At 39.1% G+C, this 19,241-nt stretch overlaps 1 protein-coding gene across 2 annotated transcripts; it reads right to left on the bottom strand.

The window, feature by feature from the left end:
• Positions 1-6,970: 6,970 nt before the first annotated feature.
• Positions 6,971-11,656, bottom strand: LOC143446452 (pleckstrin homology domain-containing family F member 2-like). Of its 2 annotated transcripts, none has more exons than XM_076946083.1 (3): positions 11,389-11,656; positions 10,996-11,228; positions 6,971-8,194 (listed from the first exon to the last, which is right to left on the bottom strand). In XM_076946083.1, the coding sequence occupies exons 1-3, from the start codon at positions 11,604-11,606 to the stop codon at positions 7,836-7,838; spliced, it is 810 nt and encodes a 269-aa protein (XP_076802198.1). In that variant the 5' UTR covers positions 11,607-11,656; the 3' UTR covers positions 6,971-7,835. The 2 variants fall into 2 exon arrangements, with proteins under 2 accessions (XP_076802198.1, XP_076802200.1); XM_076946085.1 differs by having other exon boundaries at positions 6,971-8,191; positions 11,389-11,655.
• Positions 11,657-19,241: the final 7,585 nt, after the last annotated feature.

Genomic DNA, 19,241 nt, shown 5'->3' with positions numbered 1-19,241 from the left:
GAATAACTGGGTTAATCCCGCTCGTTATCCATGACCATTATATACGCTTAACTACACACTTCGTTTACGTCAGAATTACTATCCCTACGAGCATTTTTGCAATTTTCGAGATCATTTTTGAGTTCCCCTTTCGTAGGCAATAAATACAAACGGAATGATGCGGCTTGCGCCCGAGTGTTGCTACTTAAAGCGAGGGGCAAGTACAAACAAAAGTTGATCTGAAATTAAAGTTGTCAGTAAGTACACCGGAAAAACGGGATTCAATAATATTTGAAGATTAAATAATAATTAATTGCCAGAACTTTGTTGCAAGAATCCAAGGTTGATTTAAATATGTAGGCGACAAGAAATAGATGTAGTTTATACATTCATAGGTACACAACAGTTATATTTGGGCCTAACCTTGTGTTTTCGTACTTGGTGAAGGTATGTTGTATATGCAGTAGTAAGCTGCAGGTCACCAGCTTAACGTCTTGGCCAGTGCTCCGCGTCGCAGTGTAATTTGAACATAATTCGTATGTACATAACATACGAAACTCTTTACTAAGCTTGACGCGAATTCAGGGTTTTGGCAGATATCCCTTGCGGAAGACTCCAAAATACTGACAACATTTATTACCCCCTATGCACGATTTTTGTTTTAACAGACTTCCTTTCGAAATATCTTCTGTTCCGGAGCACTTCCAGGAGTTCTCTGCAAGATGGACGATATTTTAGTTTTTGAAGCTACACAAAACGAGCATGACGATCGCTTGTGTACTATATCACATAATCTAGTCAACGCCAAAGTCACACTAAATCCGGAGAAATGTGAGTTTTCGAAGTCCATCCAAGTGTAAAATTTTTGGGACATATTATTGATGGTCAGGATGTTCTAGCGGACCTCAAAAAAACTTCAGCCATTCAAAAGCTGTTTCCTCCGGAGGGCGTCAAAGCGGTTCATCGATTTTTGGGCATGACCAACCAGCTTTAAAAGTTTGTAATGAAAAGTGGTATATGGTACCTTAGCCTGTAAGGATTACCCACTTACACTACAAAGTCTGTTTCCTTGTGTATATCTTAACAGTGAACTTTGATAGACTTCAGCAATAATGACACAGGAATGACTACTGTATAATCTGATTATATTTGACGTTTCATTGAACGAATAAATCAAGATAGAACATTGTGACAGCAACAGCACAAAGACATGTTGCGGCGTTGAACGTACGAATGAAAAGGACTGAATAAATCAAAATGCACGCACAGGGCAACAATCGATTACGTCACGCAGTGTTATGCTTCACTGATTCGATAGACGAGAATTCTATGTCGTATACAATTTTATATTACCTTAATTGATATATTTATCACAAGTTCATTCCAAACCTCGCAGTACTGACCGCTCCACTTCGGAAATTCCTATGCAAAGATCAGTCGTGGCAATGGACTAGTGAACACGACCACGCCTTTAGGCTAATAAAAGCATTACTTACTAGCCCGCCTGTCTTAATTCATTATGACCCGCTCCGGAAAATTGTTGTTTCAACAGATTCTTCTTCCTGGGGCCTAGGAACCGTTCTCTATCAAAAGATGGGGGCCGATCTTTTACCAGTTGTATATGTTTCTAGATCAATGTCAGCCACTGAGAAACGTTTTGCTCTGCTCGAGAAGGACTCCCTAGCGTCCAAATGGGCCTGTGAAAGATTTCGCGACTATCTTATCGGCATACCCTTCCCGCTAAAGAAGGATCACACACCACTCCTTAGTCTTCTGGGAAGCAAAAACCTGGACGAACTGTCTCCAAAGATTCAGAGGTTTCGTATGCGTTTGATGTAGTATGATTATGACGTTATTCATGTCGCAGGAAAGAATCTGGTGATACCTGACACATTATCCCGAAGCCCTCTTCTCGAAACTACGGCAGAAGACCAATGACTTTCACAAGAAGTTGACTTGCATATCGATGCTGTGATCAAGTCCTTTATATCATCGTCAACCAAACAACTGGAGGATATTTGAAAGGCGATTTCATCCGATCGTATAGCTCAGCAATCACCGAATGGCCGTCGAAGGCTTGTTATAAATTGGTTCTGTTTAAACGTATCTCGAACAAGCTGTAGGCCCCTATATTGAACGAGGACGGTGGTCGGACGATTCAACCCGCGGACGATTCAACCCACGGACCTTTCAACCCAGGACGATTCAACCCCGGACTATTCAACCCACGGACGATTCAACCTCGGACGATTCAACTCCGGACGATTCAACCCACGGACCTTTCAACCCACGGACGATTCAACCCAGGACGATTCAACCCGCGGACTATTCAACCCACGGACGATTCAACCCACGGACGATTCAACCCGTTTATAAAAACGTCTACGCAGTCAATGTGTCAATTTGGTCAATCAATATGGTCAATTTTTTTTAACCTGCTCAGAATGCTATCACAAAACAAATTTCAGTCTTGTGCGACGTGTAGTACAGAAGTTATTAGGCCAATATAAAGTCAATTGTTTCGTTAGGTCAAGATACGGTCAATTGTGTCTTTTAGGTCAAAATCTATTAAACTTGTAATTTTGTAATATTATTCTTCCGTTTTTCTCTTTTCTTGTACCGCAAACAATTCCAGTGCCCCAAATTAGAGGCCTACTTAGAACCAAAGCCACCAAGAGAGGGAAGGCCTTTACGCAAAGTACTGTATAGGGCAAAATAACAATATTCAAGGTTTTACTGGAAAGCAGAAAACAATAAGTGTTTTGATGTACAACCAATGCTAACAAGAAGTGGTAAAAGAAAAAAAAGGAAACACAAAAAGCTTTATATTAGCTTAGGCCTATATATTAGCTTTATTTAGCTTACATAATATTGACTACAAAGTAACTTGGTGATAACCTAAGCCAATAGTACGTGAAAGGTCCGTGGGTTGAATCGTCCGCGGGTTGAATCGTCCGCAGGTTGAATCGTCCTGGGTTGAATGGTCCTGGGTTGAATCGTCCGCGGGTTGAATCGTCCGCGGGTTGAATCGTCCTGGGTTGAATCGTCCGTGGGTTGAATCGTCCGGGGTTGAATCGTCCTGGGTTGAATCGTCCGTGGGTTGAATCGTCCGCGGGTTGAATCGTCCTGGGTTGAATCGTCCGTGGGTTGAGTCGTCCGTGGGTTGAATCGTCCGGGGTTGAATCGTCCGTGGGTTGAATCGTCCGCGGGTTGAATAGTCCGGGGTTGAATCGTCCTGGGTTGAATTGTCCGTGGGTTGAAAGGTCTGTGGGTTGAATCGTCCGCGGGTTGAATCGTCCGCGGGTTGAATCGTCCGTGGGTTGAATCGTCCGCGGGTTGAATCGTCCGCGGGTTGAATCGTCCTGGGTTGAAAGGTCCGTGGGTTGAATCGTCCGGGGTTGAATCGTCCTGGGTTGAATCGTCCGTGGGTTGAATCGTCCGCGGGTTAAATCGTCCTGGGTTGAATCGTCCGTGGGTTGAATCGTCCTGGGTTGAATCGTCCGGGGTTGAATCGTCCGCGGGTTGAAAGGTCCGCGGGTTGAATCGTCCGGGGTTGAATCGTCCGCGGGTTGAATCGTCCGCGGGTTGAACCGTCCTGGGTTGAATCGTCCGTGGGTTGAATCGTCCGTGGGTTGAATCGTCCTGGGTTGAATCGTCCGGGGTTGAATCGTCCGTGGGTTGAATCGTCCTGGGTTGAATCGTCCGTGGGTTGAATCGTCCGCGGGTTAAATCGTCCTGGGTTGAATCGTCCGTGGGTTGAATCGTCCTGGGTTGAATCGTCCGGGGTTGAATCGTCCGCGGGTTGAAAGGTCCGCGGGTTGAATCGTCCGGGGTTGAATCGTCCGGGGTTGAATCGTCCGTGGGTTGAATCGTCCGCGGGTTGAATCGTCCTGGGTTGAATCGTCCGTGGGTTGAAAGGTCTGTGGGTTGAATCGTCCGGGGTTGAATCGTCCTGGGTTGAATCGTCCGTGGGTTGAAAGGTCTGTGGGTTGAATCGTCCGCGGGTTGAATCGTCCGCGGGTTGAATCGTCCGTGGGTTGAATCGTCCGCGGGTTGAATCGTCCGCGGGTTGAATCGTCCTGGGTTGAAAGGTCCGTGGGTTGAATCGTCCGGGGTTGAATCGTCCTGGGTTGAATCGTCCGTGGGTTGAATCGTCCGCGGGTTAAATCGTCCTGGGTTGAATCGTCCGTGGGTTGAATCGTCCTGGGTTGAATCGTCCGGGGTTGAATCGTCCGCGGGTTGAAAGGTCCGCGGGTTGAATCGTCCGGGGTTGAATCGTCCGCGGGTTGAATCGTCCGCGGGTTGAACCGTCCTGGGTTGAATCGTCCGCGGGTTGAATCGTCCGCGGGTTGAACCGTCCTGGGTTGAATCGTCCGTGGGTTGAATCGTCCGTGGGTTGAATCGTCCTGGGTTGAATCGTCCGTGGGTTGAATCGTCCGCGGGTTAAATCGTCCTGGGTTGAATCGTCCGTGGGTTGAATCGTCCTGGGTTGAATCGTCCGGGGTTGAATCGTCCGCGGGTTGAAAGGTCCGCGGGTTGAATCGTCCGGGGTTGAATCGTCCGGGGTTGAATCGTCCGGGGTTGAATCGTCCGTGGGTTGAATCGTCCGCGGGTTGAATCGTCCGGGGTTGAATCGTCCGGGGTTGAATCGTCCGTGGGTTGAATCGTCCGCGGGTTGAATAGTCCGGGTTTGAATCGTCCGCGGGTTGAATCGTCCGTGGATTGAATCGTCCGCGGGTTGAATGGTCCGCGGGTTGAATCGTCCGCGGGTTGAATCGTCCGTGGGTTGAATCGTCCGGGGTTGAATCGTCCGGGGTTGAATCGTCCGTGGGTTGAATCGTCCGGGGTTGAATCGTCCGTGGGTTGAATCGACCTGGAACCAACGAGGACTGCTATTACGAGGCAATCGAATTTACATTCCGGCAGTTTTACGCAACGAGATACTCTCCAAGATTCACCAAGGCATTGTTAAATGTCTAGTGTATGGTGGCCTGGACTAAATGAAGAAGTGGAAGCTTTCGTAACAAACTGTCTTGTTTGCAAAAAACACCGTTGTTCTTATACAGAACCAATGATTAGCTCGGACCTTTCCAAATATCCTTGGCAAAGAATTGCAAGTGATATATTTCAATTCGATAACCGTAAATACCTGCTAGTATTAGATTATTTTTCCAAATATATCGAATTAACCTTACTGGAACACAACACCATCTCCGAACAATCATCTGAAATCTATCTTCGCCCGTCATGGGATATCAAAATAGCCTAGATGTTTTCCGACAACAGGCCACAGTATTCGTCGTTTTGTGAGTTTGCAAAAACGTATAAGTCTCGTCATTCTACCAGTAGTCCTCACTATCCCCAGATCAATGGAGAGGCTGAACGCGGCGTTGAAACAACCAAAGGCCTTCTAATAAATACCTGGCACTGCTGTCATAGCCTACCTATCAACTCCACTGCAGTGCGGATGGAGTCCCGCGGAATTGTTGATGGGAAGAAGACTACGGACCACTGTACCTGTTTCACCAGTCACACTTATTCCAGACTGGACATATCTCAACGAGTTTGTTCTCATAGATCTCTCCATCAAGGATCAACAAAAAAGACACTGACAAGCGTCACCGTGCGCGTAAATTACAGTTTTTGTTACCGGGAACATATGCATGAGTCACGGTTAGGGTTGGATTATCCGGATAACGTTTAACCGGTTAACCGATTAACCGCGGTTTTTTTTCTATCTGATATCCGGATATAATTCTGCCGGTTAACCGGCTAAAAGAGTATCGTTGCTAATGCGTTTTACACTTTTTAGTAAGTTTGAACATTCTTTGTTACGTAGAGGCTGACTCCCTCTGAGCGCAATTAAACCTTTGTTCACACTTCTATTGCCTTATACCAGGGGTGGGCAACCTTTTTGAACCCGAGAGCCGCTTTGGTTGAGCCCAATTTTTACTGACGAGCCAAGTCATAAGAACTTATGACGTCATAAATAGTTATATCGTTTAATTTTTCCATATCTGTATTCCTCAATCGAAAAATATCATTAAATTTGAATAATTAACAACTTGTCATGAATGCTGACCTGAATAAGGAAAAGAAAAATAGAGAAACGTTCATAAACGGTAGTCTTGGTAGCCTATACAATTTTTTTGAAATTTTACGATTCGACTAGAAGAGCCACAAAACACATGCCGGAGAGTCGCAGTTTGCCGACCCCTGTCTTTTACTTTCAACTACGGTACTCCTAAAATGCACGAGTGAAATTTACTATCACGTCACAAAGAAAGCATAATGAATGATTGAATGATGCATTGTGCCTTATAAGGAGGGCGTTGCAGAAGCAGTGAACATTAAGTTTGCGTGATTTTTCTCGTATTCGCTCGTACTGCGCGTGTGCGTAGATCTACAATAAAACTGTGTAATGATTTTACAATCCATTTTTCATGTAAACCTCGTGAAATCGATTGTTTCACTTAGCAGTTATCTAACCGGTTAACCGGTTAGATAAATTCCAAATATACGGATATATCCGTTATCCGGATAGTAAAAATTATTGATATCCGAACTAACCCTAGTCACGGTTGAGAATAATATTGTTCCTAGGCCTCGTAAACTATCATGTCCCACTGGGCCACGTTCATACAATGTAGAAAGCGATAGCTCTTCTGTGCGACGTAATCGTAAACTTTTGCAGCCAATACCGTCATCTCCAAATAACAATATAACTGATGACGCATTTAAAGTATGTAACGATTTATTTAAACGGAGAGAAATGATTGGATGCAACTAAATCAGTTCGATTTAATGTAAATCATCCGGATTTGTCAAATGTTGTTTCAGGAAAACGTGTTCTGGAAAAAACTTTTTTTGCGAATGGCGCCCCATAGAAATCATGCAATAAAAATACTAACTTTACCACTATTTCCTCTACATTATCTAACACTAATGGCCAAACCAACTTGAAATTGTGTATCACATCTCGCAATGAAACTACCATTGCCACGTATGTAATGCTAAGAAAACGAATCTATATAGATGACGTTTGGAATTTCGATAAGCAAAAAATGAAAAGAACTGAATAATGGACTGGCTTTAAAAAGACAGCACCATTGATAATCTTAATTTTAGCACATGTCACTGATTTGAAAAAGACAAAAGCAGATAAATATGCGCCAGACGACACAAAACTTGAACACACGCTGGGTTGATTTATAGTATATTCATGTGCCCTTAAAAAGTAATGACCTTTTGAAGTAAGCAAGCACGCAATAACGAACCTGCAAAAAGCGAACGTTACCGCAGCATACTTTTTCCACGTTAGTATTCACATGCTCAGACATGGCATCTGCAGTCCAAAAAGTCATGTCAAATTGCAATAAAACACTGCACAATGGCCAGTCAGTGGGTATAAACCCACGGAAATGAGTAAGGCAATGCCTTGCACGTTTGATTAAGACAGTAGCTATGATGTGATGTGACTGCCTACCTGGTATATAACGTTATGACGGGGTATACGACAGACCAACTTGATAGGCATTTAACCAGCACTGATGAAGAGCGAATAAATTGAGTGTGCAATTTAAAAGTGGGTCTATTACAGTAACCAAGCGTCACATTAACTGATTTTTCACACTAACCTGCACGAAGTAAAGCGAAAATACGTAGCTAAAAATATCACAATATCAGTTCACCATTCAACACAAGCACGCAACCACATTTGATAATTTAAACAATATTTCAATTGAAGGCTTACAGATTAAAAAATACTAACAAAATTACAATGATGCTATATAATCTTTTTAAAAAATGAACGATACGGTTTGAATTTAATATCTTAAAAATGAAAACATAGAGCACTACTTGATTGCGTTATTATCTGAGTCTGATGAATCATCGTCATCATCAAATTGCGGTTGCACTGGGAAAGAGCTGCGACCAGCGTACCTGCTTTGCGGTAGACGACTTGTCGGTCTTAACCCATTACGCGTGTAGTTTTCGTGGCAAGTATCACATACACGTAACGGTTTAGCCGACTGATGTTCTATCAGGCACTTCTTGGTCGAGCAAGCATGGCACACAACATAGCCGCACATCCTGCAGTGATGACGACGTTGAAGAGTTGTGAATTTCGTCTTCTTGCAACGCATGCATTCGGGTGCTTCATCGTCTGGGATCCAAGCAGGCGCAGACATAGAAACAATATCATGAGAACCTGCTATAAATAAATTTATATTATATTCGGTTATTTGACCAGGAGGACAGTTGCTGCAGGCTACAGCTATGATATTTCTAAAAGCAAAAGTTTTCAATTAAATTTTTGAAGGGTCTCGGGATATGCAAAACATGTCTATACTTGATTTCTTGACTTTAAAAAAGTGTATGAATAAGTTCCGCAACATAAGCTCTGGAAAGTATACAGGAGTAAGACAATTGTCCCTATGTTTGCGTCTGTTCAAACAAAGTTAAATCAAACCCTTTCACTGCGCATGTTGGACTCAGCCAAAGGTGCGTGCTGTCATCTCTCCTCTTTATAGTTTACATGAATTGGATGGACAAGCACAGCTTTTCGAAGAGTGTGTCATCGATAGAAGCTGTAGATGATACATATGTTTTTCGTAGTTGTTCTGGTTATCCTGGCTTCTTCCAAACCTGATCTCAAACATACACTGGATCGTTTTGCAATTAACTTGCAACGAATCTGGTGCAAAAAATCAGTATTATGAAAACCTAGATGATCTGCCTACTAAGAAACCTTGCTCAGTGTTCACTGCAAGTGTGCGGAGAAACACTGAAATAGATGGATGATTGTGTGAAGAAAAACAATGAAGCTGGTGGATGAAGTATGAATAGTTGATCCACTTCAAGTATCTGGGAAAGCAATGTTTACATCAATTTTCTTCTCAAATGTTACCTATAGTCTCAATTCTTGCATATTGACCAAAAGAGTGTTCTCGCGGAGTCACTGATGTATGCTTCAGAAAAGGAATCATGGTTTGAAATTATAAGATCAAATGCTTTGCACCAAAATACGTAATTTCTGATTGCTAAGGCACTATTTTTGGCATTGATAGGTCATTGAAAAATGATATGGCCATATCATTAAAGTGCTATAATAATAACTTGCAAATCAAGTTATGCTTGAAACACTGACCAGTAAAAGATCAAAAGCTTGATCAAAAACTTTAGCCTAGCTGAGTATCAATACTGAGTATCCCTTTGATTAGCAGACATGACGAAAGATCGCAGTTTGCTTAAGGAGTGTCCAGAATTGTTGCCCCCGCCCCCCACACACAGCTTTCCTAAGAAGATAACTGCACTTGGGTTCTGAGAAGAATAGGATAAATTGGCTGAAAAAACTACTTGTTGAATAAGCAGAGCTTTTTGCGAGCAGTTGAGAGAAAGGCGCCATTCTGTCAAAATGCAGCAAGCGTGCTCACATTTTTGTCTTTTGTCTGTGATGTCTTTAAGGTATCACAGTCTGTCATGATGTAACATAACTTGTCCCATGCATAAAGCAGAGCGTCAAGTTTTTCGAATAGTAGTTGTTGTGTTCAGGGCCGGATTAAACTGGTGCGGGGCCTGTAAGTCCAAATTAATTTGAAGACTTTACTAAAAATAGTGCTAAATGCTGCTGTTTGAAATGATATAAACTGGTATATTGGCAAATAACATGACAAACGTCATCAACCACCCCGAATTTATATAATGCCGTTGGTTGGGACTTGGACGTGTAGTTTAGTGTAGGTACAGTCAGGATATTGTCAATCAAAACTTTGTTATGGAGAAAATTGTGGATTTTTCAAAATTGGACATGTCCCAGTATCATCTTAACTTACGGCTACGGCTACCCTGTAGCTAAGCTAACAACACGACATGTTATGGCCTCAGCCTTCCCTTGCCCAAAACGGAAACAACTATTGACACAACACATGTCATATAGAACAAGGCTACAAAGACAATCATGAATGTTTGAATAGGGTATACCTAAAACGATATATTTAAAGTTGATGGTCGCTGATCCATGTCAACGTCAGTATCTAATAAAACAGCAGAATATAGGCCTATTATAGAATTTTACGGGTAAACCTTTAATTATTCAGAGTGGGATTTTGCAAACTTGAGCTTACTTCATCAAGTGCACTGTGTTATAAGAAATAGCTGAAAGAAATAAACTCTGTGCTACGTACAATGTATTCTGCCTTTGTACCTAAAATAATGTTCATGTGCAGAGTATTACGCCATAATAATGTCATTGAGCTCTTGATTGGTAGTTTTTTATGTGAAATTTTAATTGACCCTAAAACCCAGTGCTTTGTTTATGCAAGTGCAGAGATGGGCTTAAACATCTAATAATAAAAGTAACTGAAAACTGTTTGACAAAATAAGGTGCAACCTGCAAGTACCTTATTTCATTAGGCATCTTCCTTGTGTCTTGCGCAGAAAACATAACACTCACCAAGGGGTTTAAAGAGAAGGAAAAATATGACGCTTCTCTTATATAATGCATTGCAATATGCAGGGTTCAAAATAAGCACAGACAGCATGTTGTGAAGTGGGCTAGCCATGTAAAAGTGAGTGTAGACGTAACTGCACTATTCTATGGCAGAATTTTTAACCCACAAATAAAAGTTTTCATTAATGAACCAAAACTTTTTACATGGCGGTATTTGCAAAAAATATGTGAGCTTTGTTATGCTTAAATGACATTTCCACATACATTTTTCTGATAGAAAAGTACAAATAGTAGATGCTTACATAGGTTACCATATCGTAAATAAGTTATTCATTGTTGGCTAGAAAATGATCTCAAGAAAGTAAGCTTTGTATTTACATTGAAATGTTAAGAAGCGAGTAAAGTAAGAGATTTAGAGAAGCATTTAGTGTTTTAACATGTCTTAGGATTTTGAAAAACTCAAAAATTTGTCCAGGTGTGCTGCCACACTCACACTCTTTAATTTGGTGCCCGTGAATACAGGTAAACATACACAGTAATTAAATTAAATATTCCAACAGAACCTGCTTTTCTGCGTTCTTCTTCAATACACCGAGTCATATGAGTCATCCATTCCTGTTTTTCCATTGCAGTTTGAGCATATACAGCAAATGACTTGCTCGGGGATATAATCAACCAGCCATTCCGTAATGTCTCTCCACCCTCAAGACCTTCCTTCCCCATCAAGGTGGCATCACTGTCTGGTATTTGTTCCACTCGCACATTTTTTAAGTGCAAAATGTTTTGCTTGTTATATCTAAAAATAGCTTATTAGTAAGCAATACTTTAAGTTTTTTTCTTGATAACTGTAATTACAGAAAGCGTTAACGTTAATTACAGAAAATTTTGAAAGCATGCAATAAATGAAATATGTATGAATAATTTTTAATACAAGTTCAAATTTTTACAGATTTTACCTTTTCTTGTTAATCACTATGTTTCCATACACCAGTATGTCATTGAACAAAAAAAATTGTCTCTGTTTTGGTTTCTTACGACATAATTTGGTGAGCACGCCTTCACCAACAAGAACCCTTGATGGTTGCAACAATGATTTTCCAGATGCACCAAAACAAGTTTCAACATGACTAATCCTTCTACTATTAACTTCAGTATTTGCTAAACGCTCAACCATTTCTAAATCTACAAAGAGCTGCAAACAAAAGCTGTAATATAATAATATTTGTAAAAGATATGTTGAATGTGCAAAGTCGGTGCAAATTGTGATATTCGTGGTGGTGGAAAATTATGACGTCATAATGTGAAAACAATAAGCATCACTCAATGTTTGGAGCAACAATGAATAGATTGTTTTGTTAGGATGACAAAAATAAGTATGATTAAAGTCTAATTAAGTGGTTAACAACAATATCTTGTTTTGGTTATGCCTAACCTAACTTATATTATTGGTGTAATCATACACCCGACTGGAATGTTTGCTAAGTGTGTGGGGGATTAACATACATTTATTTAACGTTCCATACTGTTCCTCGGGGGATTTCTCACCCCAAAACAGCAAATTTTCCAATCTGAATGATACGAGCTGGTAGAAAGCCGAATGCTAAGCTTCACATCGCTGTACTCAGTTGGCCATTGGTGCTAGTCTAGTCTGGTATCGCAATCATTGCAAAGACACAAGTATTGGGTGTAGTATACAAGTGTACACTGCCCTGGGCACAGATGGTGAAAAACAAAACTTTATTGTCTGCCGATGTTTCATTAATCCATACGAGTTTACTTCATCAGGGCATTGACCGTGTAAGATCAACTATGGTGCAGATTTGTTTTCGCAAACAGCTTGTGAAGCAGGCTCTACGTCAACATATTCAACGTTTAAAATTAATCTTAATTTTAAATAATGTTTTAAGATATTGAAATATTAAATATTTTTATGCATTTTTGCACTGCGAGTTAAAGGTTTAAAATTTAGACCTTAAAGTTTAAAATTTGTTTTTAGATTCTAAATAGTAAGAAGTTATGAGATAATACAAAAAAATTATGATGTAATAGTGTATCAATACAGTACTCGATCTTTTTATGAGAATGCAAAAGCATTGGAGACTGATCTTAAGTACCTTTCTATAGGTTTACTATTAGCTGAAGTTTAAAAACACAAATTAATCATTAAACCGAGCCCTTCCCAAAAACTTTCCCTAGTCAAACATTGAGGTGGAGGCAAGAGGGGGCCTCTTACCCCGATGGTTACAACCTTGCTTGTAGTCGGACACTCAGGTTTTTTTTTCTCAAAAAGTAACTAGTTATTCATTGTGTCATTGCCGAACTATACTGAACATTTTACCGAAATATGCAGTACTACAGTAATAAATGCTCTTTTACCATAACATGTTGTATAGTAACTCAAGAGTGAAAACATCAACATGCATTTCCTGCAACAAAAATGCTCGTTTTTCCTGCACTTTGATATCAAGAAACGAGCATTAGTCATAAACGGTAACACGCAATATAGTAGGCTTAGGCTACATATTGCGTTTCACCGTTTATGATTTGTGTTCGCGGCCCGGCTGAAAACCGTCCACGTACCGGTTGATGACTGCTGTTTTCGAATACGAGGAGTGCCATCTCGGACAACCGTGTTTAACTAAGATGGAAGATAGGCCTATATTAAACATTAATGTGAAAATTTGTGCTTCGTTTGCATCAAGTTTTAAAAAATATGTTTAAAATACTGTAAAATCGCCTAACTAAATGCACGGTTTCAAGAAATTTTCAATTCAATTGTACAGTCCAAACGTTCCAAGCGATCTGTAAGTGAACCTGTATAGTTTGGAGGCACCCATTAATTGATGCATCACCGTACTTCAGAGTAGGGTAATCTAGGATTCTAGGCTATGTTCATTGTTCATACTCCGTTCTGTGATAGGGCGGTTTAATGGGTGAGGGTAAAATACGGAAATTGTGAGGACTGTTACGGATTCCGAAAAATGGGTAAAAGACAGACATTTACGGAATAATACGAACTCATAAACTTCAAAAATATCTAAAGGCAACATTTTCTGGCAAATCAAACAGCACTGTTATTCTTCATTGACAAACCCTACTTCCATCATCACATTTCGACCCAGTGTTTCAATCCAACTGCGTACGAACAATATTATAAATCTATTAATTTCTATTGAATCCTGATCAGAGTAAAATTTGTCTAAGTCGCCACTTGAAAGGGAACAGAAAAAATGTCGACTTTCGCGAACTGGCGACTTAGGCAAACAACACAAAATCGAACTTTTTATTACATTTTTGAAGTACTACGTTTAAATTAATAACTCTGTAAACTTTTTTGGTAAAAACTTAATGTTCGTCGAGATATTAAAATTTTAATTTTGTACAAAGAAAAGTCTTCTAGCCTAGATGGGTTTGTAGAATCGGTGGCCGTGCTAGTTCTTACCAGCAATTATTGCCTTCATAATTTTAAGCATGTTTTAGCTTTTAAGCCTTTTCGACTTTGTCACTTTTTCTCGTTCATTGGCGCGTGCTAGTTGCAACTGGTTAGAATTTTTCGTCCCCACCGTGTTTTTGACGAAAAATAGAGTAATTGATTAATTGAAATCTACTTAACAGGCACTACCTGGCATCTAACAACCCTAGGCTGCTACCATCATAAGCTGTTTGATAGTTTTCTGGAGACAGAAAACGATTCTTCACTCAATATCAAAAGTAACTACCTACGCTATAAAACGACAATCTTTATTTACCATAGTTAGCCTCATTCTCATCGTCATACTGTAATCTCTGGCTAGGCCGCTTCACCTGATTGTAGTATGGCTAACTGAAGGGAAACTAAAACTCTGACTACTTAAACGAATTATTTTGGTCATAGTAGCCGGTTGCGAGTTAAACGAATTATTCCGCTCGTTGTAACTAAGAACGGAGGCGAGTTAAGCGACTAGACGAGTTAGGCGAAGACATCTTATCCGAACGTGATACTACAGAAAACAATAGACTTTCTGCCGGGACCAAGCGATAGGTGGCGACTTAGGCGAGTTCTACAGTATCCAAAATCGACTTTGTTCAAAGATGGAATTCATATATATATATATGTGTGTGTTCATACTTATGGAAGGACAGTTGGGTTTCGATTTGGAATCTTTGAGTGGCAACTTTCCCAAGTGACAACTTGACTTACTTTGCCCTATAATGCCTATATCAACGACATTGTTTACATACTTTTTTTACAGTGACAAAAAAATATGATTCAGTTTAGCTGCGGACTTTTTCATACTGAGTTGTTCACTATAACGTTCATCGAATATTATATCAACAAAATTTTCATGAAACAAGTCCGTAAACAACTTCGTTGATATAATATAACTGATAGACTTTTCATATTGAACGTTTCAGTATGAAAAGGTCCGTAGCTAAACTAAATAAAGCTTATATTTCGCTGTAGAAAACGTTCATAAACAATTTCGTTGATATTAAATAACCTAAGGACTATATCCTTATTTTTCAACCTGTATTTGCATTTCGCCTCAGTATCTCTTTGAAAACAAAGTTTACTCAAACTTTTTCTCCTGTTTTGGCCGTCCTCAATGGGGAAGAAACGTTGCTAACGAGTGATTTTTAAGTTTTTCAATCACAACTAATGTCGTTTGCAAGTTGTAAGTATCCTATAGCTGTTAACCTCTTCATATTACGCTTATGCTTAGACGTAAACGGCATATGTATAGCGATTAGCGAGTTCAATAATGGACTCGGATTTAAGTGATAGCAGAAGTAGGTCAATAGCGTTTGCAGCGGGCACCGTGCTAAAGCTGCCTTCTTGTAAAAAGTTAGTGCAAAACAAACAAAAAAACAAAAGCAAAATTTGTTAGACTAATTGCGCTGGCTGTAGCATTAAGTAGCATTGACTGCAGAAATCTGTGGAAAAAGCTGTTACTTAAATTCACGACACATTTTTAAGTGAATGAAGTTTTGTAACAACCGATTATTGTACTGTATATCGTACTTGTGCAGTCTACGGACCTAGGGTCTTGAAAAAACATTTTCTGTGCATCTTAACTCACCTCAGTGTTAACATCAAACGACGTCGGAGTCCTTTTCCGACTGATTGGTGTCCTGAACTGGTTTCTTTTGTCCGCGATAGGATAACGGTATAAGTTATGAGGATGGTGGCAAAAGTTTGCGTTCTTTTGTATTGCGCTTTAACAGCCGTAATGGCATGCCTATAGATTTTGTTTCAAATTTTGTTGGTATAGGTGACTAGCGGAAAGGCGAGACTTTAGGGTCAGACCGTAGCTCTTAAAGAAAAATATACCAGCGTCGTTGCGTCGAAAAAACGTTAAGAAGGTTTTCTGCAGTTGCAACTTTGTTTGTTTTTACATTGCAACTGCAACTGTTTCTGCAGTTTCTAGCCAACTTTCCAAACTTTGTGTGATAACAACATAGCTTGCTTTTGGCGTTGTATTCGAGTTGCGACGTTTGTGGGTAGAAAACTGCTCCTTCGTGGCTTTTTACAATGAGCTTGAAGGCATTTGTTACCTTTATTGAGACGCGGTTTCTTTAACAAGTGTTGTTGCTGAGCTTACGAAATAAAAGTGTTTGGAAAAGGTTAGTAGCGAAAAGGTTCGAGTCAAGTCGAGTCCATTGATATTTGAAACCATGTCAAACACAAAGCAAAGATACCATTTTTGTTAAATAGAATCGTTTACGATTAATACAACATTTGTTCCAATTGGTTGCACCGTACGTGTTTGAAGACAAATACATTCATTTTAAGGTTTACTTTCAGGTGTTTGGACGAAAAAATAGAGTTTCGTTTTACCTTAATACTGATAGGTAATCAAAAAGAACCGACTCGAGTCAAGTTGAGTCATTTTAAATATCGACTAAGATATATACATACAGTCAAGTCAAAACATTTATGCACTTTTTAGAAAGGGACTCGAGTCAAGCGAAATGTTTGAAAAAAAGGGTTATTTTATTACTCTGGTTGACATCATCGTGTTACCTTTTCCATTTGTTTTTGCAAAATAAAAATTTAAGCTCTCACAGTTCGTAGGCCTACTATGTGTGTGCACGTGGCATTTAAATCGCAAGAAGAAAATGGAGCCAAACAAGTAGACATCTTTTTGCTGAAGTTCCTAAACAATTTCTGTGAACTTTTTCAAACTCGAGTGAATGGATGAAATGCATGTTGTTCTGCAGAAAATATACTAAAATTAACTCGACTTGCGGGGTCACCAGTGTAAAGTATTCAAGATTTAATACGTGTAAATCTGCCGACGTATTTTCTATAAAACCCCGTATATCTGACTCTTTTCAGGACGTGTTCACCCCAGTTCCACGGGCGTTGTTAAATCAGGTTGAAATACGAGAGTAGTAGCTAATACTACCACCACCAGTGAGTGTAGGCCTAATTATATAAGCCGCAAACTGAATTTATGCTGAGGTGGAACTTTGTGGAATTTTGAACGGTAAAGCTTTAAAGTTATAATGTTTAAAGACCACAAACAAACGATTTGAAAAGGTAGTTGTTGCTTGCTGGATTTTATCTTGTTTCTAGTGATTCATAGGCCGTCAAATCTCTGACTGATTTTGTTTTAAAATCTTTCTCGTTTGCCAACAGCAGCATGAAACTGTCTGTAGCACGTCATGTATAAAATACGTCAAGATGATGAGTACCTGTGCGATGAATATAGCATGTGTGATGCAATTAATTTGAGGTTATTAGATGTATTTATAGTGTTATTTGTGTACAAAGGGTTAAGGTGATTCAAAAATATTTACGTCGTGATCACAAAATGAGTAATTTCATAATTTGTGATTTCACTTACTGATAAATTAATAACGATGACGTTTATTTTTACATAAATTTTTTAGCAGCTTTCCATGACGTAAAAATTACGCAATAGTGGTTCACCGGACTGAAATAAAACATTAAACTTCAAATAGTTTTATTGGCTATAAAATTCAACATATGAAAGCCTATATAGTCAAGCAACAAAAAGAAAAAAACAATATTAATAACAGCATTTCTTGCACAGCTGACTATTTGTTGATTGCAGGTCTTGTTTTGGAAACATGAAATCAGAGTAGGCTATATAATAAACCCTAAAAATCCTGAAACGTAAAAATTAAACAAAATATATGCTACAAGCATTTCTTTTTCGTGATATTTTGCAAATATAAATTAAAAAAGAGTAGTAGTAGCACATCATTATCAAAATATTTTTTCTTGTTTAATAATATTTGTCAATGTTTTAGGCTCACTGCTGAAGCACAATACTTTTAATAATGTAAAAGTAGAGAACATACGCGTACATGTACATCGCCATGTAAAGAGAAACAAAAGTCGTTTGCGTTTGCAGTATGGCTCATATAGAATTTGTGGAAGTGATCACAGGAAATGCGTCGCAATCCACGCTCTGGATTATTCGCATGCGCTTAATCTAGGGAAATGGTAGTATGTATGGAATGCTAGTCTCACTTGATTTAGTTTGAAACTTGCTTGTTGAGAAAAAGCCGCACCCATATATATCCATATTTGTAGCCACAATGGCGAAAGGGTCTCATTTTAAGTTTGTAAACAGTAATAGAGTTAACACATATATACAAATTTATGTTTTACTGTGTTTTTTTAAGTGTGAGTTTTTGTACGTATTAAGTTATACATGTAGCGTCAGCCGTATTTATGTAAGAAAAAGCCACTATTTATCTTGTTCAGCCAGTTGTTCGTTAACTTCTAGTTTCTTACGTTAGACGCCATTAATGTTAGTTTGTGCAGAGTATCTTAACTTAACATAGCTAATAAGAAGCAATACGCTTTATAATAAGTGTACACACTTTATATACATACAAGCAAGGATAATTTATATGTTTTAGCGGGAAGCCAAAAAAATTACCATTTTTACCAAACAAAAACAATATAAAATTACCTAACATTTCTATCATGTTACAAGTCGAAGTCTTGTAGTTAAAATAAGTCCATAATTTATAGCTAAAGTAGAATGTCCATTTTAGAATATGGAATGAAATTGAATAAAAATATTTCATTAACTTATTCGAAAACATTTTTCCTTAAATAGTCCAAAGTATGAAATTTTTGGTTTTCCGAAAGCAAAACGTAATAAATCAGCAATGAAGTATAAGTTAACTTTGAATATAATTTAGTGACAAGCTTATATCTAACGCTTTGCTTATTTGTAACGTAGGCCTAAATAGGGTGCATATTTCTGAGGTCAAATTTGATTTGCCGCAGGCATACATTAACGATTTTGTAGCCTGTTTTGGCTTGAAAAGCATTTTATTTAAGTGACACTTGGCAACTTGGCAATCAATTGTATTTCATCTGGGACTCAACATTAAGTATTCAATATTAGATTACCCTCAATATTCCATATTCAAAATAGCAAAGTATTCGGTTGAGGGTATACCAACACAGCAAACCCAGACATAGGAACGGCAATCCAACTAAGTTTAACTATAGGTATGTTATAGCTTATAGAATCAAAAAACTAAAACAAGGAAGTGGTAATTGTGTAGAGTTATAGCGTATCTTATGGCAGCTAACTTTGTGCTTGCTACTCGCGTAAACCCTAACAAGATGAAGCGAACACTTCCGAATGTAATTTGTTTTTTGGACAAATGGTTATGATCGTTTACCTTAAAAACAAATAAACCTGTAACGTCTATAGCTTGAACACGTCCGTTAACAGTTTTGCTGAACAATATGCCTTATATGGAGCTCAAATTATTATCAAGTTGGAAAAGCTTTAGTACTGAGTTGTAATTAAAAGTAGAAATAAAGGTGAAG

This window comes from Clavelina lepadiformis, chromosome 2, assembly GCF_947623445.1.
Source record: "Clavelina lepadiformis chromosome 2, kaClaLepa1.1, whole genome shotgun sequence".
Classification (NCBI taxonomy): Eukaryota; Metazoa; Chordata; class Ascidiacea; order Aplousobranchia; family Clavelinidae; genus Clavelina; species Clavelina lepadiformis.
This window is presented reverse-complemented; position numbering and strand designations above follow the sequence as displayed.